The 24,898-nt window shown below is 33.8% G+C and overlaps 2 protein-coding genes across 2 annotated transcripts; one reads left to right on the forward strand and one right to left on the reverse strand.

Moving 5' to 3' along the window:
• Positions 1 to 63: 63 nt before the first annotated feature.
• Positions 64 to 10,451, forward strand: LOC126816571 (syntaxin-18). The gene is made up of 10 exons (XM_050543244.2): positions 64 to 224; positions 2,817 to 2,884; positions 4,621 to 4,814; positions 5,579 to 5,645; positions 5,810 to 5,940; positions 6,175 to 6,254; positions 8,359 to 8,417; positions 8,718 to 8,787; positions 9,121 to 9,201; positions 9,886 to 10,451. The coding sequence occupies exons 1-10, from the start codon at positions 72 to 74 to the stop codon at positions 9,979 to 9,981; spliced, it is 999 nt and encodes a 332-aa protein (XP_050399201.1). The 5' UTR covers positions 64 to 71; the 3' UTR covers positions 9,982 to 10,451.
• Positions 10,452 to 10,574: 123 nt separating this feature from the next.
• On the reverse strand, positions 10,575 to 18,910 carry LOC126816589 (fucose mutarotase). Its single transcript, XM_050543277.2, has 7 exons — positions 18,857 to 18,910; positions 16,887 to 16,995; positions 16,515 to 16,586; positions 14,701 to 14,771; positions 13,510 to 13,614; positions 12,181 to 12,254; positions 10,575 to 11,760 (listed from the first exon to the last, which is right to left on the reverse strand). Exons 2-7 carry the CDS (start codon positions 16,966 to 16,968, stop codon positions 11,709 to 11,711), a joined length of 456 nt encoding a protein of 151 aa, XP_050399234.1. The 5' UTR covers positions 16,969 to 16,995; positions 18,857 to 18,910; the 3' UTR covers positions 10,575 to 11,708.
• Between the last annotated feature and the right edge of the window lie 5,988 nt (positions 18,911 to 24,898).

The raw sequence follows: 24,898 nt of genomic DNA on the forward strand, positions 1-24,898 counted from the left end.
AGACCGAAATTATTGTGAAATTTCTATTCCCATTTCGACCGAATAATCAAGACTATTAGCAGACAGCCAACATGGCAGTTGATGTAACAAATTTGTTTAAAGCTACAGTCAAATCTGTAAAGTCCAGGAACAAGTTATCAGGAGAAAATGGATCAGGAGATAAAAGTAGTATACTAGGTCACACGAGAAAGAAAGGGGACTTTGAAACAAAAGCTAAAGACGTCGTAAGTCAGTCGTAAACCGTCCCTCAAAATTGAAGCCAAACCCAAACATGATTTACCTTACCTAGTACCTAGTACTAACTAACACAGCACCATACAGCCTGACGAAAACAGATTGTATTTTTATTAAGGGTCATCATAGTCAGATTTGACTATAAAAAGGTTTCATGAAATATTACACTTCTACTAACTCCAGTTTCTACCATAATTTGAAGAGGTGTTATGGGACAAAATATAAAATCTTTGTTTTGAAACATCCATTACGCAGGCCCCCGAGTGCCCGAGTCAGTTTATTTACTGATTCTATTGATGTTGAAAAGCTTCATATTATGTTTTAAAGTAGCTAAGTCCGTAACTCAATATCATCCAAAATCTTTGACATTGAAAACACAAATTTGAAGCGGTGTTATGGGACAAAATATAAAATCTTTGTTTTGAAACATCCATTAAGCAGGCCCCTGAGTCAATTTATTTACTGATTCTATTGATGTTTAAAAGCTTCATATTATGTTTTAAAGTAGCTAAGTCCGTAACTCAATATCATCCAAAATATTTGACATTGAAAACACAAATTTTTTTGCAATTTAAATCAGCATTGGTGTTGTGATCTTACCTGGAAAAGAGACTTCTGGCGTATTTCTCCGAACATAACTGATGACAAATCACAGCAAAACGGACACGATTGAATGTAAAACAGTTTATATAAATTCATATTACATTATTATATGTGTTGCTACTCATTTGTGCCAATTTCTAGGTCCAAAATATTAGCGATTTAGCTCCTTTAAGTCACATTCAAATTAAATGTAGAAAATTTTTTTTTATTAAATAAAAATAACATTTGATTCAAATATTACATAAAGTTATACTAAGCTTCAATATATTAAATTAGATGTAATAGAAGAAACTTTAAATTATTGCATAAAAAAAATTACAAGGTTATGTGCATATACAAATAAAAATAATAGAAAGATTATACATGCAGTAAGCCAAGATACATCTTTACAAAGACATCAACAAATTGTATACAAAAGCTCCTAAACATTCTAAAATTTCTACATTTTTATTCATCATCAGTATCTTAAATTGTTGAGAACCACGGTGGCTAAGTGGGTAAGACACTGGCTCGCTAACCTGGAGGTCGCATGTTCGATCCCTACATTGGTCGAAAATGTTCATAGGGATTTTCTGGCCTGGTTTCCCCTTGTCAGTGCTGCCGGATGGAGGGACGGACAAAGACAGGTGTTCAGTCGTTTGGATAGTACGAAAAACTGAGGTCCAGGGTATACATTGGCGTGCACGTAAAAGATCCCTTGACAGTTGGAATTCGATATATGGTGAAGCAGCCTGGGCAAAATTTCCCTCATAGCACACTGTATGGCGTATGCCCGTCTTCATAAGGACAGAACAAGCTATCAAAAAGGAGGTTTTTTGTACAATCAGGGGTCATAATCCAGCAAGTTACGGTCTGAAGTATCAACATTAGGAACCCAGTTCTTTGGGCTATGAATATATAACTGGATGAAAATTGTGACCTCTAGAGGATCCACAAGCTAAAAATGCAATTTGGTCCGATACATGCTAATATTGAAAGAAACCAAGATCTTTGGGGGATATGCCTATATTTCAAGTTCCGTCAAAATCGGATAAAAATTGTTATCTGTAGGTAGAGTGTCCACAAACAAATTATGGACAGACGAATGGACTGGGGCGACATCAGTATACATCCACAAGAAAATGTAGTCGTATAAAAATCAGGACCGGATGAAATGAGCTCTCTCAAATTAAAATAAGAGCTCTTGTCTGGTATCTGTGTTCTTCTTTAAATAAAAAGAACATGTTATGTTAATGTATTTGGTTGGTTAGAATATTGGTTATATGACAGTCTTCATATGTAACAGTGTTAAGCTGTTATCTATCAACTTCAACTTCATCATTAAGTTAATCCACCATATTTAAAATGACAGTTTAAGAAATGTTACTTTAATTTTAAAATAAAATGTGCAATTTGAATTTTATCTAGTTAAGTATATTGCAAATTCTGTACGAAAATACACACTACTACAGTACATCTTGGGGTTAAACAATAAATCCATGTCCAATTAAATTACATAATACATATTTTCTGTTTTCAGAAAAAATATAATTATATTATAAATAGCTCACCTTTATTGAAAGATGTCAATTTTTTATTCTGACATCCAATACCATTCTTTTTAATGATAAAACTTGTTTTTTTGAAGAAATAAACAACAATTCCCCAGAAATTATACCAATTATAATAAAGAGCTTTTTATTTTATAATTCAAAATGTTGTCATTTGATACTTCCAATAGCAAGCAGGTTTTAGTTGTCAACACTTAACTAATTGAAACATTTATATCAGGGTAATAATGCTATCAAGTGGGACATGATGTTGAGATTAGCATACCAGCCAATTAAATGTCAGTGAACTGGACACAACACAAACATCAAAAATTTAGCCCTTTTTCTGGAGCTAGTCCTATAGGTCTGTGTCATTTTTAGGTCTCTAAGTTTGGGTGTATACACTTTGGATTTTTGTCACAATTTAATTTTCTCACTTTTTCATTTCAGGTTTCAAATATAACTCAGTTAAGAGACTTTTTACTGACACATCGAAAGGAATATGTTCATACAGGAAGGTACAAATTTTAATATTTTAAACTAAATGAAAAAACAAAATGTAACTTTGTGTAGGTTTCCATTAAACTTGGATAGACCATCACTCACACAAGGCAAATAAATAGAAACCTTGTTTGTATTTAAAGGGCTCGCGATACCATTTAGTATTACCTGTGTAAGGAGGAATGTAAATGTAACATCTAAAAATACTCCGGTATAGAGGTGGTCTGGAAAAATTGGATTCTATTGCACGAGAGGACTTGATGCTCTGCATGTTTTACGGGTAGTTTTTAGAAAGACAAGCCAACAGTGAGGCTGATGTCCCCCGCCGAAATTGCAAAATAAATAGATGACACATATTAATTAATCGCACATTTATTTTTTTCACTAAGTTTCATCACTCTCTATCAGATAGAATCAAGATTATCTTGTCCCAAACCATCGACAAATGAAATCGATTAGCTCTGCTTAGCTTCAGCTCGAAATGTTAATTATTGAACTCAGTCAAGACATTCACCTAATGAACATCTACATATACATCAAGTTTAAACATTCACCTAATAGACACCTATGCCATGTTTGAACATTCTACCTCAATTAGAAGGAGAGTTATTGTGTTCCAAAGTTTCTACCAATCAAATTGCTTATCACTCTGCTTACCCTCAGCAAAAAATGTTCATTATCGAACTTAGTTAAGGTATTCATATAATAAATCTATACACCAAGTTTCATCAATCTCACTTAATTAGAACTAAAGTTATCGTGTCCCAAAGCATCAACCAATCAAATTATTTATCTCTGCTTACCCTAAGCGGAAAATGCTCATCTTCGAACTCCATCAAGGCATTGACCTAATCAACACATACACCAAGTTTGAACATTCTAGCTCAATTAGGAAGAGAGTTATCGTGCCCCAAAGTATCAACCAATCAAATTGCTTATCTCTGCTTACCCTAAGCGGAAAATGCTCATCTTCGAACTCCATCAAGGCATTGACCTAATAAACACATACACCAAGTTTGAACATTCTAGCTCAATTAAAAGTTATCGTGTCCCAAAGCATCAACCAATCAAATTGCTTATCTCTGCTTACCCTAAGCGGAAAATGCTCATCTTCGAACTCCATCAAGGCATTGACCTAATCAACACATACACCAAGTTTGAACATTCTAGCCCAATTAGGAAGAGAGTTATCGTGTCCCAAAGCATCAACCAATCAAATTGCTTATCTCTGCTTACCCTAAGCGGAAAATGCTCATCTTCGAACTCCATCAAGGCATTGACCTAATAAACACATACACCAAGTTTGAACATTCTAGCTCAATTAGGAAGAGAGTTATTGTGTCCCAAAAAGTGTGACGGACAGACAGACGGACGGACGGACAGACAGACAGACGGACGGACGGACGGACGGACGGACGGACGGACGGACGGACGGACGGACAGACAGACAGACAGACAGACAGACAGACAGACAGACAGACAGACAGACAGACAGACAGACAGACAGACAGACAGACAGACAGACAGACAGACAGACAGACGGACGAACCCATTTTAATAGTCCCCTGCTTTCTTCGAAAGGCGGGGGACAAAAATTCTATTGGTAGAAGGATTAAAAAATATATATTTTACTTGAGGGGGGTTGGGGATGGTGTTATAAAAATTGACCTTCTCATTCACCCTCCCGCATAATTTTGAATTGAATGGCTCTAAGCTTTTTGTTTTTTTAATACAATTGTTCTTTGTATTTTAGTCACCTGTCTACTGAGGCCTCCAAGATGTCTGATGCTGAAAGAGATCAAATTGACAATGATGCACAGAATATCATCAGGAAATGTCAGGAATCTATTGGTATATTACGTCTTGATTCATCACAGCATCCGGTTCATCCACAGGTTAAAGAACACAGGCAGATAGTTATATTCTTAATGGGTGAATATCTTAAAGGTATGAAATAATTAATTCAGATTGTTGACATATCTCAAAAGTAAAAAAATATGTACTATTTTGATGTTTTATTGTGTAATTAAGCACAAACATAATCTTCCTGAAAAATAGGTTGGCTTGTACATAGGGATGGCAACTTCATTAATATATATTTGTCTAAGAAAGACAAAGATGGCGGTATAAAAATCAATAGACATCAATGTAATCTTTAAACTTAAAATAAGCATAGCTTAAATTATAAGGCTATTTTTTCACATTTTGACATTTGATTTGCATACTTTAGCCCCCCTTTATCAGCAGACATATTGAGCAATCTGGGACTGCTCCATAACCTCTTCTATTAAGTGGTTCACTGTTTGTATTAAATAGAGTTTCTAAGAATAAGCATTGATATGTTACATGTACACCTGTATATAGTCTTCTTTTCAATTGACAGCAAGATAAATTGGAAATACATGAAAGAACCATACTTTTAAATACAATTTCAACTCTTACCCAGTGTTACATAAGACAATTTTATCATAGAATTATTGTTGCTCTTTGAACTTTAAACTATTACATCTGATGGGGTCAATCGGTGGGGAATCTTAATGACTGCATGTGTCATCTATATGCCACAGTGCACTGTAGATTCAGGTTTTAAATTCCATCTAAAGCAACCACAATTTATTATTATCTCTTCTGTGTATACTTTGAAAAATGCATTTATTTATGCTGTAGTTTGAAATCTTAATAGAATCAATATTATGATATTTGTTTTACAGCTATATGTAAAATATATAGCGAACAGAAAGCTGTACGTGTAAAAAGAGCTGTAGATAGAAAAAATATGTAAGTATTATTTTTAATATTTATGTAGACTCAATATTTGTATATTTGCTGTATTCATGTGTTTTTGGCATGTGGATTCCTCTGCAGTTTTAAGGCTGTCATTTTGTCAATTAAAAATGTTTCTGTTTTTCATTACTTTCATTTTAATTTTTATATTCCATAAGTTCTCGACTCAAACCAGAAACTAAAAGCAGTCCTATAAAGAATACAGATCTAAGTTCATTATTAAAGAAATCTAAAGATGATACTACAGTAGAAGAAAATATAAGTTCTAATGCTAAAACACCTAATCAGAGTAAGTTGAAGATTAAATGTGGAGAGTTCATTTTCTGACAGTTTACACTGATGTTTTTGTCTTCACCTATATACACACAAAAATACAGCTAGAGCATAATATTTTGTATTATCAAGAATACATGTGTATAGCAAGTGTACGTAATTATACTTTTCTACTTGAAACATGCACTAAAAATGGGCTGTAATTTTGATACTGTCATCGTTTATTAAAGTATATGTATTTATATTTTAGGTAAGAAAGTTCCAGCACCACCAGAAAATCAACCAACATTTTCACCTGATGATGATATATCACCTGAGGAAGCACAGATGGTAAATATAGGAGGTTTTACGGGTTTCCCTTTTGACGTCATTTTCGGTCATGCGCAGACCCTGGCCTTATTCGTAGACTGAAACCCATAGGCCAGTGTGTGTTTTTTTGTGAAAATACCGTCGTACAGTAAGCTTCTTTTACATAAAATGGAACTGAACGCCATTTCTATATACATGTAAGGTTTACCGACCGATGCCAGAAAGCGATATTTACAAAAACTTCGATATAGGAAAGATACAGCAAGAATGCCAGACCCGTAATTGGCCGTTTGCAATTGAGGAAGTGTATGACTGATCAGTGCTCATGGCCCGAATTAGAATTAAGTCAAGTTTATAACGCATTTTACGGTCAAACAGATGTTATATATTAATTACGGGACTATTAACACAAAAGATTTAAATGGTCTATCCTATTTACATTCAACTGCTGTCTGGACAGTTCTTTGCGAGGTTGATATATCGTCTGCTATAGCACTGCATGCTACCCTACTCGACACAAAACACGGTACTATGTTGGTATTTGAGGCTGTCAACTTGAAAATAATTCCAGCCAATAATACTATAAATAGTATGCAATATGCAAAAAAGATTGTTTATGTGTACTGTTTGCCAATAGCTATTGTAAATTTCCCCGCGTTTAGACAGCTCTAACCAATGATAAAATAGTTGCTTGTTGCACGGGGTAAAACTTCAGCCATTTTTATAAATTCTCCTCTTGATGGGATATGAATAACAAAAAGAATAAAACAACGATCAAGTTGAATCTGTGAATATTTTTTAAAACTGTTTTTTTCTGTTAATTGTAACCACATAAATCGTCTTTTTGGCACTCAGTGAAATTTTAATCCAATCAGTTTATCTTGCCGCAACCAAGAAGACGAATGATACATTTGTGTCCATTTTATCAATTTCTAATTCAGTATTTGGTTCAGAGAACAACTGTTGAATGGAAATATAGAACTGGACTCGGTGCATTCTATACAGAATTATTTTTTACAGCGTGATTATTATTTGTTCTCTTTTTTTTAGATGTGCTACGGGTCGTGCTTAAATTTTAAAATCGTCTTGAATAATTCTTTCGTGGAACCGCAGCGTCACCCCTCTAACCCATTCTATTATTTACTCTTATGCTCTATTTCGTGGCATTTTACAACCAAACAGATGTTATATATTTATTGTTTGTAGTAAAATTAACACACAACATATAAATCGGCTTCATACAGTAATATATAGTGGTTTATGCTTTACATACAGCGGTCAACTGAACTGTGTGCGAGCTTGACATATATCGTCTGCTACAACGCAGTATTTCGTCAATAAAACGAAACAAAAATAATTTAGACACGATTTGAAATTGGTAATTTATTACGAATGCTACACGCAACTTACGACTAGTGGCATTCAAGAATACTTTTTGAATAAAGAGAAAAAGAGGAAAAAAAACATTTTCCCTAGCATTTACCATGTTAAGACCTGTGTTGAAAAAGGCCAGGCTAAAAATAGAAACCAGAAATACGTCACGCATAAAAGCTTCTATAACCTAAATATATTCTGTATATCTCATGTTCTTCATATGCTAGGAACAAAAAGTAAGCGAACCACTAAATTTGTTGTAGAAAGATAGTTTACTGGAAGAGAGTGTAGGAATGTTGCGACCGACACAGTTAATATCATGTAAGCTACCAACTGCAGCAACACACTAACAACACAGAAAATCTCACCAATATTCAATGTTTGTTGCTGTCCATGACTGGCTTTGTTAATGCCAAGTGGTAACGAAAACGTCTGGTTAGCAATTTATGTATATGATGACAAACTTGAAAGGTGCACTTTGATTTTAGGCCTGCAGATCAGAACCATTTTGCACCATTGAGTTTGAGATTCACACTGCTGTAACTCAGATGAATTCCTTCTTCAATATTGGAGAGGTAACAAAGTGTTTCCTGAGTACAATGATTCTGATGATGTTATCTTGTTGGACAGTGGTTTTACATAGTCTTTATCTCCTCTTTAAAATTGGCCATCTCACAGTGAAGGTTAACAAGAAAGATTGCTCAGATGCATTGTCACTTGTATACCTAATTATATCAATTGTTAATTGTAGTTTGAGGAGGAAAATAAAGCATTATACGACGAAATGAATAGTATGGCTCATGAAGTCAGGTTGGTACATTTTCTGCAAATAAAAGTTAGGTTATTTGCCCTTAGTTTTAAATAACATACTCAGACAGCTCTGCTGCTGGTAGGCATATTTTTTTTGTATATATGTAAACTCCATAGATAACTTCTAGAAAGAGCAAACACATCCTGCCTGTAACCAACCAAGTTACAGGTTGGACTGTGAGATATGTTCAGGTGTCGGGTTATCTCCCTTACATTGTCAAACCTCTATATTTACTGCTGTACATGTGTAACTCATATTCTCCATTATATTTTATAATCAACATTATATTGTGATTTTAGACAAATAGAAGGGAAAGTGATAGAAATAGCCAAATTACAAGAAATTTTTGCAGAGAAAGTTTTAGAACAGGTAATTATTATCCTTTATGCTATAGCTCCTTACAAAGAAACAACCTTTGAAATCATTCACAAGCAAAACATTGTCAATTGAAAGATGTGGTAGTATTGATGACAGCATTATGGAAGTCTAGTTAAGTTGATTTGTTAGAATATAAAAACCAAGTGTCAGCAGTCACCTTTAACATGTCGACCTCCTGGTCTTGAAGTATATTTATTTCATGATGTATGATTTACCTGCAGGCTAACATTATTGTTATTGTCAGTCTAGCTGATAATAAGTTTCTTTTTTACATTCAGACCATTTATTTTTAATTAATATGTTGTACATTTGTGTTATTTCCAGGAGAAAGATATAGATCATATAGCTAGTACAGCTGTTGGTACAACAGAGAATATTATAGATGCAAATGAAGAGATTCGAGAGGTGATTTAACGGTTTAAAGAAATTCTTTATTTTATCAACCATGTAATATAGACTGGGGAAGCTTAGTTTGTAAATCTTCCATATTAACCATTTTTATATACTGTTTTATGGTATGGCAATTGTGTATCCTTATTTTTTCGTGGATTAGGTTAGAACTTTGCTTGGTTTTCACAGACACTTAAAGGGCGTAAAGCTCTAACTCAATATTTGACAAACATTAATTATTGGTCCTTTCCAATCGAGTGATGTTGTTATTAACTTGAATATATGGGTTCCTGATATCAAATATTTAAGACACAAAGAACAACATCCAGGCATGTACACTATAAGCTCTTGATACTTCTGATGTAGACTAGACTAACCAGACACAGGGAACTGCCATTCAATTTGGACTGCTCACATATTTTGACAAGCAAAACTGATTAGAAATTAAAATGAAAATTTTTAAAAACATGAATGTAAATCAATGTATATACAACTATTTAATATGTGCTTTTTTACCCATTTTCGTCCATTTTAGGTTCCAAAGAATAGAGATTTAGCTCATTTAAACATTTGTATATTAAGACAGTTTCATTGTATTGAGTTTTGCCCAATTATTTAAGTGTTTTTAAAAATCTTTAGGCCAATAATTTTATGCAGTAATTATCTTGTTTTAATTATTATGTTTTCTCTCTTCTTCAGGCTATACAGAAAAAAGCTGAGTTTCGAGTGTATATATTATTTTTTCTTGTGATGTGTGCGTTGTCATTGTTATTTTTGGACTGGTATAACGGCTGATGTCGTGTGTGTATAATCTAGGAACAATTTAAAAAGACTTCATTATAATTATTCCGGAATTAGGAAGCCGCTGAAATATATGGAGGGTGAGGTACAGGCTTGATGTCCTTTAGATGAGCTGTTTTTTGTCTTGCATGATGTCAAATATTCTAGTCTTGACCCACTGGGAATTAAATTAAATACTGCCTCAAAATCATTTAACTAAGTATCCCCAGAGTTACGTCTTATAGAATAAGCCAATGTACAACTATGTCTAGTATGGTCTCTCAAAAACATATCTAAATTGGTTCTTGTTGCACAAGGTTAGTGTGAAGTTCCGTACAGAATAGTTCAAGTTTTCTATAAAAGAAATGTTCATGGTCAGCGTGGAAAAGTGGAACTAACTATTCTTATCACATGATTTTGACTTGTACAATTGTTAGTCATGAGCATTGGTAATTTCTCATGTCTGATAAATTGCTGCCTTTGATTTTTACAATATAATTTCAAATCATGAGGTTCTCTCGACCTGTCAAACTCGTGAAACACCTCTTCTTACACACGTACTCGAGGCAAATAGGATCCAGGAGTTTAATCATGACGGACAAAATACATGTAATAAAATATTACTTTTTATTATATCAAATTTATTTTTATTAAATAATCACAAGGCTTGTTAAATGATATATTGCAATCTTGAAGTACTAAATCAATACAGTAAGTCAAACCTGAGAATATTTTTTTTTTCAGATTAAAGTATATTTCTTATGACCTATAAAATAAAGTATTTCTAGACTGAAAGTAATAGTATTTTTAGATTTGAAATTCAATAAATGAAATGAAATGAAATGGGGTTTAACGTCCTACTGTTCTGCTCCTAACCTGGGCTAATGAAGACGGGCATACGCCATACAGTGCGCTATGAGGGAATTTTGCCCGGGCAGCGGCACTATCGCCTACTCTTATATTGAATTCCAACTGCCAAGGGATCTTTTACGTGCATGGCAATGTGTACACGGGACCTCAGTTTTTCATCCCATCCGAACGACTAGACAGCTGTCCTTGTCAGGCCCTCCGTCCTGGAAATTCAATAAGGTTTAATAGTTTACATGGTATCTTCTTTTAGCAACACATATTATCTGTAGTTTGAATATATTTCTCAATAGTTTGTTACGTATATATAGGCTGTTGAGAAAATATATCCTTTATATTTTTTTTATATGAAAAGTAAGATATAAATGCAAAAATTACATTTTAGTTAGTTTAACTACCTATCATGTTATATAAAAAAATAATAATTATTGCTTAGTAAAACTTGCACAAAAAATCTGTGACCCCCATATATATAACCTATAAAAGCTTCAAAATGATTAAATTGACATTAATTGTTGAAATAGTCCAATACCTAATTTTATCAGATATTGTTTTTAGATTATCAGAGAAGACACATTGTCACCACACAAAATATCAACAGTTTTATTATTGATCCTAATCAGACTGTTATTTATATCATTATAAAATACACAACTTAATGATTTACTTCTTCTAGCTTCAATTCTCTTACAGTTATATTTATATATTAAACCATATAATATAGCACACTCTACTATATATACAATTTTAATGTCAGATTTATTATGTATTAATACCACACCCTTCTTTAAAAAACAAATTATCAATGTCAAATTAATTATGTATTTTGGAAATTAAACCTATTTTTAATTAAACACCCTTCTTTCGACAAATTTTTATAAAGCAAGACCTTTCTTCAATATTATATTTCCATATATGGCTGTTTCTCTGAAAAAAAAGAAAAGAAAATATTTTCAGATGAAATTACCTTCAAATGTAATAAAGGATGCAACTATTAGAGAAAAAAAAAGAACCTCACACTTTAAAATTTGTCAGAAATTACAATTATCTCTGCTTCATGACAAAAGTACACATGCAAATGAGAAATGATATCAGGGTTCCAAAGAGTAAACATACATGTATGACATTCATCACCAAGTTACTTTTAAGGCTGTCATAAATTAAATAAATGGACAATCAATAGAGGGGTAGGATAGACAGCTGCTATTGTTAATTGTAATTCCTGTTTGAATTAGCTACTGGAATATCATGATTCTTTGAAACAGAAAACAGAGTTTGTTTTTTAAAAAAGAATTTATATTGAATTTGAACACTGTGGGTAAATTAGATTTTGTAAATATTGCTTACCCTGTATGAACTACTGCAAAAGCTTTCTTAGCTCTCTCATAAAATTCAAATCTTTCAATTTTCTCTACAGATATCTAAAAATATATACATGCATTGAAATGAGAAATGATTATATTATTATGTATATGTATGTAAGCAAATTAATTATTTATTAGAATAATATTTTACCATTACTTTTTGTAACATGAAATATTATTATTCTTTGAATTAAAAGAAATGTTATTCCCAAATATATTGTTCAAATAATTATTGATGTGTGGGATTATTTTTCAAAGTATGGCCATACAAAATAGATATTCTGATTCTCAGACAATTACATACTGGTAGATAAAGTTGAAAAAGTTTGCAAAACAACAGGCAATGCAGATATTAAACCTCAATCATAAACAAGGCTAGCACTCAAAATTAAAGAGAATCCAAAGCTAGTTAGCTATGTGACTATCCCCCTCACAGATGCTGTTATTAGAAGTTCTTGAAAGCATATACCATCATATGACACATGTCATTATGAAGCTGTGGAGGCTTAAAACTCGCTAGACTATAAATGTGCATTAATAAACCAATTAAATTTTATCCACTGGATTGGAGTCTCACACTTCTTAATATTTTTACTTGGCAAGTGAAACATATTACTTCTGAATCCAATAATCAGTATTACAATATCTTCCATGAGCGCCTCATGTTCTGTACATATCTACAATGCATATATTTTGGGAATTGGCCTCACATTCTGTGGATTTATGCATGGTTCATGTTCTGCATATTTTTACATGTCTTGTGTTCTGCACAAGATTTAAACCCCATTTCATTTCATTTCTGCACAAGATCAATAGATTTGTAAAGTACGTTTTGCCTGTTTTTATAATTTCAATTCTTTAGAACTACTATATTCAGCTGATGATCAATTGATCATGCTCAGAGAGTCTTGGGTATATGTCACACCTCATGCATTATGATTGACTTATAAAGACCACTAGTGCTTCCAAAGTTTCAACAGAAAGCTGTCAGCTATAAATAAATGAGTAAGGCACTGGATCGCTAACCTGTATGTCCCGGGTTTAATCCCAGTGTTAGCTGGGAAAGTTCCTCAGGATTTTCTGGCGAGGTTTCAACTTGTCAGGTTGCTTGACGGAGGGCCTGTCAATGAACAGTGTCTAGTCATTTGGATGGAAGTAAAAAGCAAAGTTCCGTGTACTCAATGGCATGTACATAAAAAAAAACCCTGACAGTTAGAATTCAATTGCTGCAAAATTTCCCCCATAGCCGACTGTATGGAGTATGTCCGTTTCCATTAGCTTGGTACATGCAGAAAAGTAGGATGATACCTACCTCTTTCCCTTCTGATTTATTAATCAAATTGAAATAGGTATCCCATATTGGTGGTTTTGTTATTCCCTTATCTTTATCTGATGGTACTGGATCCATTACACCTACCTTCAAGAAAACATTAAAATATACTGTATATGCAAGAGATGGATAGAGAACAAGCTAAACAAAAATAGATTTTTTGTATAATCAAGGGCCATAATTCAGAAAGTTAGGATCTGATATGCGCAAATATCGACAGGAACCAAGACTGTGACTTCTAGAGGGTCCACAACCTTCATATACCATATTTTTACGCTATTCACGAAATTCGAACCCAAGTATTATTACAGTGTAACAGTGATATATTCAAACCTTTTTTTTTAATAGGATAATAATTGGGATCTCTAGAGGGACCACAAGCTAAAATCGCGATGTTTCGTACAATCAGGGGCCATAATTCAGGAAGTTATGATCCAATATGTGCAAATATCGAAAGGAATCAAGATCTTTGAGTTATAAACATGCATTTTAGGTTTCATCAAAATCTGATGAAAATTGTGATTTCTAGAGTGTCCACAAGCTAAAAATGTGATTTTTTTGTACAATCAGGGGCCATAATCCATGAAATTATGGGCCGATATATGCCAATATAGAAAGGAACCGAGATCTTTGGGAGATAGACCTATATTTTACATTTTGTCAAAATCGAATAAAAATAGTGACCTGTACAGTGTCTACAAGCAAATTGTGGACGGACAGGGGCGACTGTGTCCGCATGAAAATGTGGGCGTATGAAAATATTCCTGATTGCAGGTAAGAATTCTGTTGATTTTAATTTGATGTCATTAATTCTTGCTTTAAAAGATTATAGGCACACTGTTTCATAAATTTCCAATACTACCTTGGAACCAAGACGTTTTGGTTGAAATCTAAAACTGAGATATTTTTCAGATACTTGTTGTTTTCATTAGTCAATAATAGCACTTCTCTGGGCCCCAGCAACTTGAAAATGGTATAATTTATAGTTTTTGGGCTGGGTTTAGGGCAAGGTCAGATTCTATTTGACTTAATCAGTGAGAAGTTTATTAATTACCAATAACATAGAGAATATCATTCATCAACCCATAAAATACAATGAAATCAGCAATTTGATTATTGACCCAAATCAAGACAGTTTAGTGACAAATAAAAACTATCCTGAGAAAAACTTACAGGTTGTGGTACATAAGGATCTAAAGGTAACAACTGCAATATACCTTCTAATAGTTGAGGTATAGGTAAACCTATAAATAATAATAACATTTACAATATTACAACATAATATAATTATTAGATAATAAGAGAGAGAGACAGGGAAATGGTATTTAACATCCACTCACCACAAACTAAATCATTTCGACACTAACATATGGTTCAATTTTTATTTCAATAATTTGCTTGCGTGTAGGGGTCTTTAGCAGTGGAAGAAAACCCACAAGGTGGGACACACAACCCCCACTCCTTGTCTCGTATAAGCGGGGGATTGAAACCACGCCACTTGACTCAATGACAGATCTCATGGTTCCCGGTGCACAAAATGGAACAAAGGAAAACTTTGCTGTAATACATGAGACAATGAAAACATAACGGAACATAAGGTGATAATAGGAAATCTACTTTATTTTGCTACAATATGTTTATTTAGTTCAAACTTAGGGCCCCAGACCCCTATGATACCCACCTGGATCTGGCACTGTGAAAATCTATTTAGAAATAAGGCAATTACGAAATGGTAAACATGCTATCATAATCCCTTTGCATTTAAAAACTGCTTACATATATATATTGTAAGAAGAATTGTATTACCCAGACACGAGACCCTCATTTTAAAATTTTGCATGTCGGTCTAAATATTGCTGTCATCTGATCATGACATTTAGGTCAAACCTAAAAATTTTATCATTTAATTCATATTTACTTAATATTAGTAGGAAATTGTGTGTGTGTTTTATTCTAAACAGGACAGTCGATAGAAAAATAACCTTGGAGGTTGCAAGAAATATTAATTTCTTTTCTCTCTTGCGAGTTGTTTGTTCAACACACTTAGGCCCTATGATATTTGACAAGGCTTCCTTTATTTATATTCAAGACGTTCTGTATTAAATTGTTAAATCTCCAGTACTCTGAACAATGCATATAAATCTTTAATATGCATTATATATGATTTAGATAAAGAGCTCACCGTTCTTGCCATAATAGTTCACAAATAGGTAATAAAAATTGAATAATTGAAAATTACTTCTTTAGAGAGGTTAAATATTTTCTAACTTAAAATGCTATATAAATTATTATTTAGACATTTATTTACCGGTACATGACAAGACTATAATGAACTCTCTAGGCCATCGGAGGGTAGAGATATTCAATGGATTAGAAAACCGGCATTATTTAATAAATTAACATTTAAGTTGATAATCTAGACTTTGTTTATTATCCTATCAATGCCAATAAAGAATTGAGTCTCTTTAGGTTAAATCTTGTCTAAATTTCAATCAAACATTTATAACTTTAATAACTTCATTTTTCATTTTCTATTTTTAAATGATTATAACACGAACAGCCATCTCTTGATCTAAATCTTACATAATGTATCTTGAAGCAAATAATGACAATAACTTTTGTTGACAAAGCATTCACAGGCTTCTACAAAGCAAGCACGGAACAGAAATTTGAGATAGTTTTTCATTTCATTATTCTTCACAATGCATAGAAATTTCAAGCATAACTTGCATCGCCAGAGGGATAATCAGATTGTACAAAAGTTAACAAGGACAATAACAGAAATTGTTGAAAATCAATAGGATTCTTCATCTCACTGATATGAACAACATCATACAAAATCGGATGATAAATATTTACAAATAAAGAGTGTTTCCAAAAAATTGAGGACTGATGAACAGATTGGCGTGATAACAACTCAAGACCACATTTAAATTTTCGGCATATAAAATTGACTAAAATAGAAGTAGGATGCAATTATACGTTACCATCACATCTAACCAACTTTGCACGATTGCATTTACATATTGCTGAAGATGGGAAGTGAGCATCAGCCAATACTGAAAAAGACAAGTGAGACTATTTTCAATGGCAAGAAACAAATGAAAAGATAAGTTGCCAGACAACAAAACATACAACCACAGCAGATAAGTCGTCCCAGAAGTCCAAAAAGGTTTTCAAATATATTCATTCTTTTGTAGGTAATAGGAGCATTTACAAGACAATAAAAACTGATCAAGAGTAACAACCTATAAAGCAATTATGAGAAGTAATATTATTTCGTTTTGTTCTGTGTCTAGAATATATTTTGGCCTTTGGGCATTTGATATTAACATGAATTTAAAAAATCTCTTCTTTACCTATATCATCTCCATGTCCCATATCAGCCAACACATATAAGAGTTCAGGAGATAATACCTTTGGTATATTCTTTAATGGCATCTTGATAAATTGTTGCTTTATATTATACTGGAAAATAAATTGTTGCTTTATATTATACTGGAAAATAAATTATTGCTTTATATTATACTGGAAATAAAATGCTTTGTAAAACATGTTTGAACAGGTTCAGATTAAAATTTGCACTGACCTAAACAGAATTGGATTTGGAATTTGTGTACTGGTATCAGAAGAGCCATAATAGTGATTTTTTTACAAGAGCCAAAATGATTAGGTATCAAGTAAAACTACAACACCAACATTTGTGTTCATAAACACCAATACCAAGTGGCTTTGTATCCCATGTGAAATTCAAGGAGAATAACCCTAACCCCTGGCTTCTTTATCCAGCTGCTGTGGATGCTGAATGTTGACAAATTTTCAATTTAATATATTGTTTTATATTTTGAATGGAACTGAAGCATTTTTGGAATGATATTGCTAAAACCTTTAGTTTACAACACTGCAGTTTGCAAGTCTGAAAATCCCTCAATCAAATGCTCACAATCATACTCTTTAAAGTCTCAATACCACTCTTGTTGTAACTGATGTCCCAATCTTTATTCTGGTCAACAAATTTGACTATATTACAATATTCCAATTAATTGGTGATACAAATTTCATCTTAACACACCTAATTTAAAAAATTGGAAAAGTTCAACTAAATGATTTGAAAAGCCTAACGTAAACCTTTTCAAATGTGACTTGGATTTAAAAATATTTTAGAAACCTCTGGACAAGTAAAATAGGATGTAATGGATAATTTACACAACAGGTAGGCCACTTAAACATCTAGTACTTAGAATAGGGCTATTATTTATTTTCTGGGGCTGTCAAACCAGCAAGAGTGTTATTGTCCCTTTAAAGGAGTTAAGTCTCCAACTCAATATTTTCCATAATATTTGAAATTAAAAACTCAAATTAGAATTCAATACTGGTCCATTTCAATCCATATTGATGTTGTTATGATCCTAATATCCAATATTAAAGAAACAATGAACATTTTAAAATATGGTACGTACACGAGTACCATATAGTTTCGGGCGCAAAATCAATGAACAAAGAAAAACACAATCTGATAAACACAAATCCTATTTCATTTTTATAGTTCAAAATTTCATTTTAATTGTCTTTTCTACAATAGGATCTGGAAGAGTTGTTATATTACCAGCGTTTTAATTGGTTGAAGTTGGGGATTAGCCAATGAAACTATCTGTTACGGCGACTTCTTGGTGTTCTATGCATGGAACTGTGGGTAAACCCCTAGAAACGTCAACGCTGATTGATTAATCAATGTCCGACGTAACAGGTCAAAAGCCGCTCATACGACCCCCGACGCGACCTTCCAGAACAACTGGTCGGATCTTCATGTAGTGTAGGCCATCAAAAGTATAAAAAAACAGAACAAAATATAGATCTGTATTTTAAACAGATTGAGAAAAACATATCCTAAATTACAATGTGACAGTAAATAGTAATGGTTGATAAAATACCCGGTAATAATAAAAATCGTTTATTTGAACGAACAAGGTTGGTGTTAACACTGTCGTTTAGTTTGGACTGTTAACGTATTTCACAGAACATAATTGATTAGAAATTACAAATTGTTTTAAAAATTGAATATAAATCACTTTATATACACTCATATTACGATACATTAATATGTGCTTTTAGACCCATTTAATGATTTTGCCATCATTTAATGCCGGTTCCAAAAAATAAAGCCATACGCCCTTTAATTACCGGTAATTTCTATGCCATATTCTTTAACATCATTATTTGCTTATCTAGAACAATACTAAATGTATCTAGAATACACAATTGTAAGATAAATATCTTACAATGTTAATAATTGAGAAAATCACACTGAAAGAAGCAAAAATAACCTTACTTGACAAATGTGAAAAGTGGCAGTCACATGATTGTCATGTGATCAAGGTGAAGTTCGAGCGTTGTGATATACTGTGTTTTGTCGGGTACAAACTGGTTCGCAGTGTGTCATACTCATAGAGTTAGAAGAGAGAAGAGAAATGGGGTGTAACGTCCACTCGGCCAAACTAGGTCATTTCGGAACTAACATATGGTTTTAATTTTATTTCAATAATTTGCTTGCTCGTAGGGGTCTTTAGCAGTGGGAGGAAACCGGAGGACCTTGACCCACGAGGTTGGACAGGCGACCCTACTCCTTGTCACGTACAACCGGGGATTCGAAACCACGCCAGCTGACTCAATGGCAGGCCTTATGATAAAGCACGCGTGTGCTAACCATTCGGCATCCACCCCCCCCACCCCGCCGAGTTAGAAACATATAACTCTATGGTCATACTCTATCAAACCAATGAAATAGAAATCAAAATTAAATAAAGCTTAGCTTCCCACTGCGCTACGCCGACTGGGCTAATGAAGATTGACGTTCCTGTACAAGGTGGTGGAAGGGCACGTACCAGCCACAAATCTTGAACTTGAACACTATATACAACCACACAGATCTAAACGCACTATATCTAAGAAATGCCAACAATATATACTAAGCAGCAAAAGAAACGTCAGGTCGGTATGTTACTCCGAATAACGTCGTACCGAGACCAAACACAGCCGATGGTTTGCGCCAGGCTTTTCTGAGAGTGTGGTTCCAGTTGCCAATGGCGTTCATCAATCGTCTGGTCCACTCCATGTACAGACGCTGCGCTGCTGACTGCTGTTATTGACACTCGCGATGGTCACACCAGATACTGATGTATAGACTGTGTGCAGACTCTAAACCTTTTTGTAATGTCTTGGAATTGTGATGAATTAATCACTAATGTGTCAACATACTGTTCTCAAAAGATTTCTTTGACCCATTAAATAAGTCGTTTTCTAGAATGATTTGGTTAAAGTGCCTCTGACGGTTTTTTTTAACATCACTGGGTATATCTACAAATGAAAGAATGACGAAGTTTGCTAATTCATTACGAAACAGTGCAGAGTTCTGCTCATTCGTATATGTGGGTTCTCGATCATAGGTTTTAAGGTAGGGGTACCCTCGAAAATGACACGGACATCTATCAAAAAAAAATAATTTATAGATGGCCCTGACAAACTGAGGCCAACTACCAGTTTCATTTATTTGACTTATAAATTGACTACTTTATGCTTGTCTGAATTTTTACCTTTTAAAGGAAAAAAATAAATTTAGCATTTAGCAGTACACTGATTTTGGTAAACATTTTGGGTGCGCTTCCGTATGATTCAGTTGACCACGTTTTTTTCATAACTTGACTGCACTATTATTCCAGACCACGTTGGCGTAATCAAAATATAGAATAAAACTTTTTTAAAAATATCATCAAGTGGTTTTCGCGAGATTCCGTCATGTATTTGAAACTACTAAAGCTCTGAATCATCTTACGGGTTTTGGCAATAACATAATTAACCTGGGATGATAATTTACAACGTTTATGAAAAAAATTTCAGAGATATCTATATTCGTCCACATCATTAGGTTCAGTCCTATTAAATTAAATTCAGGAAACCTTGGGGGAGGCCTGAAGATATCGTTTTTATACGCCAACATTTTCACGTGGACGTATATTGTCGTCGTCACTGTCCGTCCGTTGGTTCACATTTGTTTGTGAACACCCTACGGGTCACAGTTTTTATCTGATTTTGACGAAACTTAAAATATATGTATAGGCTTATATCCCAAAGTTCTCGGTTCCTTTCGATAATCAGCAGTTTGGAACGTAACTTCCTGGATTATAGCCACTGACTGTTCGAAAAATAGCGTTTTTAGCTTGTGGGTCCCCTAGAAGTCACAATTTTTATCCAATTTTAAAAACCGTTTAAATGTATCACCGTTGAGTTCGAATTCGTAAAAATCGGACCGAAACTGCCCGACAAAATGACTGCTACTTGCACACAAATTCTGTAAAAGTATGTAATGCAAGGTTGTGCTTGGGCACTCTAGAAGTTTGTTTTATCCGATCTTGTTGAAACTTGTTTATATCCAAAAGATCCCGGTTCTTTTTAATATCAGACGATAACTTCCTGGATTGTACAAAAAATCACATTTTATTTTAGCTTGTTCTCTACCCGTCTCTTGCAAAATATGGGCGTATCTTGCCTGACAACCGCTGGTTATGTCAGAATATCCACCTTTAACAACTTCGTGTTTTAGGTTTTGTAAATAGTTTTCGATAAGTGAAAGTATTTTAGGCTTAATGTCCGTGGCATTTAATTTCTGAACTAAACCTTTGTGTCTTCCGCGTTCAGACGCCTTGCAGTGATGTCAAAAGTACCGTGATAAACGGACTTGGAAATTTGATTATATATATCTAAAAGTTGGTAGGCTGTCGAGTTGTTTGGTCTAAATCCGGATCTGAAACATTTAATATATCATGAGTGAGAACAAAATTATGAATAAACTTATAAATAGTCCTCTCGAATACCTTTCTTAAAGTACTACGCAAAGACATTGGTCGATAGTTAGAACAACCATGCGCATCGCCCTTCTTGAAATCGGAACAGCATAATTTGCTATTTTCCATAAGCCTGGAAAAGTTACACTTTGCTGACAAATAGTGAAAATTTTACTTAGTGGAACGGCCAGACTATCTGAACACGCTTTTGATATTTTGTTATTAATAGATAAGGGCCACTATCTTTATTTGTGGACAATGAATATCGCAGACAAGATTAGATGTATATTTATTGGTTGTTCAATTTTGTAATCATTAAAAGTAATTGTTTTTCGGGGGGTGGGGGTGCCTGAATATACTTGGACCCCCCCCCCCTCCCACCAAAACAAATTTACATAGTAGGCCCAAACTCCTATTTATTTACAACAATTAATAGGATTAGTTAAGATTCTATCTGTATAAAACCTGTACATATCCCAATATGGTTTATACTGCTAAAATAAAACACAGCGATAATCATCCTGGAAACATGTGTGAAGTGAAAAGTACCTGTGTTCCATAAAATTGTGTCTAGTTAGCCTGTCAGTAATATTTTGTTAATTTTTTTCGGCCACTTATCAGAGTGAATCGCATGTAGGTACCCCAAAACATAACCGCCTAAACCAAATATTTATCGCCAGCAACGTATCCATAATGCTTTTGCACGCGGTGTCTTGGTAGACAGCATGGCCACATGGTGTTTGTTTATATTTTTTAGGGGTTTTAAAAAATGGGTTAGGGTTAGGGTTAGGGGTTAGGGTTGCGCCCCCCCCCCCAATATATATTTCACGGCTACGCCTCTGCCAGCCGTATGCCCTATTACATAATATCAGTTTGTGATAACCACAACGATGTATTACTTATCCATGTTTCAGAAAATGTGACACTGCGACATTGACAGAGCACGTAAAACTCCCTGGAATGCTAACAAAGTTATTAAATTTTAATTTAAAATCTCTTGTCATGCCCTTGATTGGTTTTGTCATGATAAATAAACTTTTAGGTTAGGTTCTGGGTTAGGGCTGATCTTTTCCACTTGGCAAGGGGAGGGGTGTTATCAGTACGGTTTCTAAGTTTTTTTAGTTTTTTTATAGGATTTTATAGGATCAGTGGGCTGGTTCTAGGGGCACGAATATTGGGTTATGTTCCGGGTTAGACTTGACTTGACTTCGTCTTTTATGTTTTTCACGAGCGTTTCTATAATTTGGGTTGGACCTATGAGGGTTTATTAGATATTTTTTTTTGTTTTTGAACTTTCTTTTTTTTTTAGATATATGAATTTTTAAACTAAGAAATTCGGGGGTAACGAAGTTTTATAAGCCGTCCTTGAAAATTTGAAGACAATCACTGAAACATACATTATGTAAGGGATAAATCAGTCTATTGCGTGCCTTTCTTTGGGCCTTAAATGTTACATAAATTATAAATTAGACATTCATAAACATGACAAGGCCATAATCAACGCCCGATATTGATAACTTCGCTCAAGATAAAGTAATTTGAATGAAATTTTCAATATATTCACTTTGCATTATCTATTTTTGAAATGTTATAGCGAGAACGACCAGCTCATTATCCAAATCTTACATAATGCCCCTTTAAATGGCCCCTGAGATCCACGAATGTCTGATTTTCGAGTTGGGTTTTTGCGAGGGTTTCAATGATATAAAGTTGTTGGGTGCTGGGTTATGTTAGACGTCGACTTAGGTTTTGGATTACATATTAATTAAATAGGGTTTTGATGTTTTAAGATGGATCTGTAATGGTGTTGGGTTTGTAATGGATTAGATGGTTTTAGAGATTTTAAAGTTAGGGTTAGTATTAGGTTTCGGTTCGATTTTAAATTTTGATATTTTCATGAGAGTTTCAATGATTTAAGTTCGGACTGTAATGGTGTTTGGTTTAAAATAGTTTTTAGGGTTTGTTTTTATAACCATTGATTTTAGAGATTCAGGGTTAGTATTATGTTTGGGTATTTTTTGGGGGTGTCTGTGATTAAACTGTCCAAGGTTGCATGTTTCTACGGGAACACAATATATTTAAACACCCGTAGATTGTGCTCCAACAGTAGTCTTAACCCTAAATAAAATGTAAACATAAGATTACAAACAAAAACATTGGTAATTGGTGAAGTAGTAATTAGTAAGTAACATTTTCAGTTTTGTGCAGGACGATTGGTCTTTAATATGATCATTTGGAATAATTTTATGACAGATAAGCAAATCATAATTCTATTTGAATGATAATATTACTCTATCTTTAAATAGAACGGGATTCAAAATGAATCATTTTATTTTCTGTTGGTGTAGTTGTGATTTGTAATCGGAACTTGAGAGACGATTACCGGTTAAAATTTAAATCGTGACGATTAACCAATACAATTCACAGATCAATTTTAAGCATCTTTAAATTGATTTCCAAAGATAAGGGTATTTATTTTATACTATACTTAGAACAGGTGAGTGTCGGGACTGTCTTCACTCTCGTGTTTACATTAAACCCCCCATTTCACATAGATGACTTGACAACTATTTCTCAAGAGAATGTAAACACGTGAATAATCATTATAATGTGACATTTATAGACTGTAAATATATAAGGATACCGGAAATATTTACATTTATCTATTATTAGGACTATATTGCATTTTCTTAGCATGTTATCCTGTTACCATTAAGTTTTGTTGGCATATGTCCGATACACGGAATGAAATGAAATAGGGTTTAACGTCCTACACCTACTGGGCCAATGAAGACGGGTATGCACCATTCAGTGTGCTATGAGAGAAATTTTACCCAGACAGCGGTGCTAGGGCCTACCCTTATTTCGATTCCAACTGTCAAGAGTTCTTTTTACGTGCACACTAATGTGTACACCTGTTTTTCGTCCCACCTGAGGGACTACACGTTGTACCTTTCTCGGCCAACATCGAGATCGAGCACGGGCTCCCGATATCCAATATATGGGAATAGGTCTTTGGTATATGAACATTGCACGCTCTGTCGTTACACGTTTTTGGTCGATACCTTAATTCTTTAGGTACCAAAAACGCCATAGCCATTAAATCATGGACCGTATGAATTTCATACTGTAAAGTATATTTGTGACATTCTACAGATTGAAAGATATCATTGAAATTTTGCCAATAAATTACAAGCTTCGCTTCGCGCGACGAAAAAGCTACCCGTCACCATACACCCTTTCTCACCGTCTTTGTCCAAAACATGGTTATACTATTTAAATTCTTTATGATAAAACCAATTCTAAGAGAATGTATTCGGACTTTAAAACTCGGGGGAATTTCTATTTTTGCAATCTCAAATCACGAATATATCTTAAAGGACAATATTGGTGTCAGTCATTATTACATATGTGATAGAACTGGTTAAATACATTCCAAATATAATTTTAACACAGAAATCATTGCTACGGGAGACGTGTAACAAGCACGTGAAGAAACGGGAAGTGACGCCAAACATGACAAATACGAGTTG

This window comes from Patella vulgata, chromosome 3 (genome assembly GCF_932274485.2).
Source record: "Patella vulgata chromosome 3, xgPatVulg1.2, whole genome shotgun sequence".
Taxonomy (NCBI): domain Eukaryota; kingdom Metazoa; phylum Mollusca; class Gastropoda; family Patellidae; genus Patella; species Patella vulgata.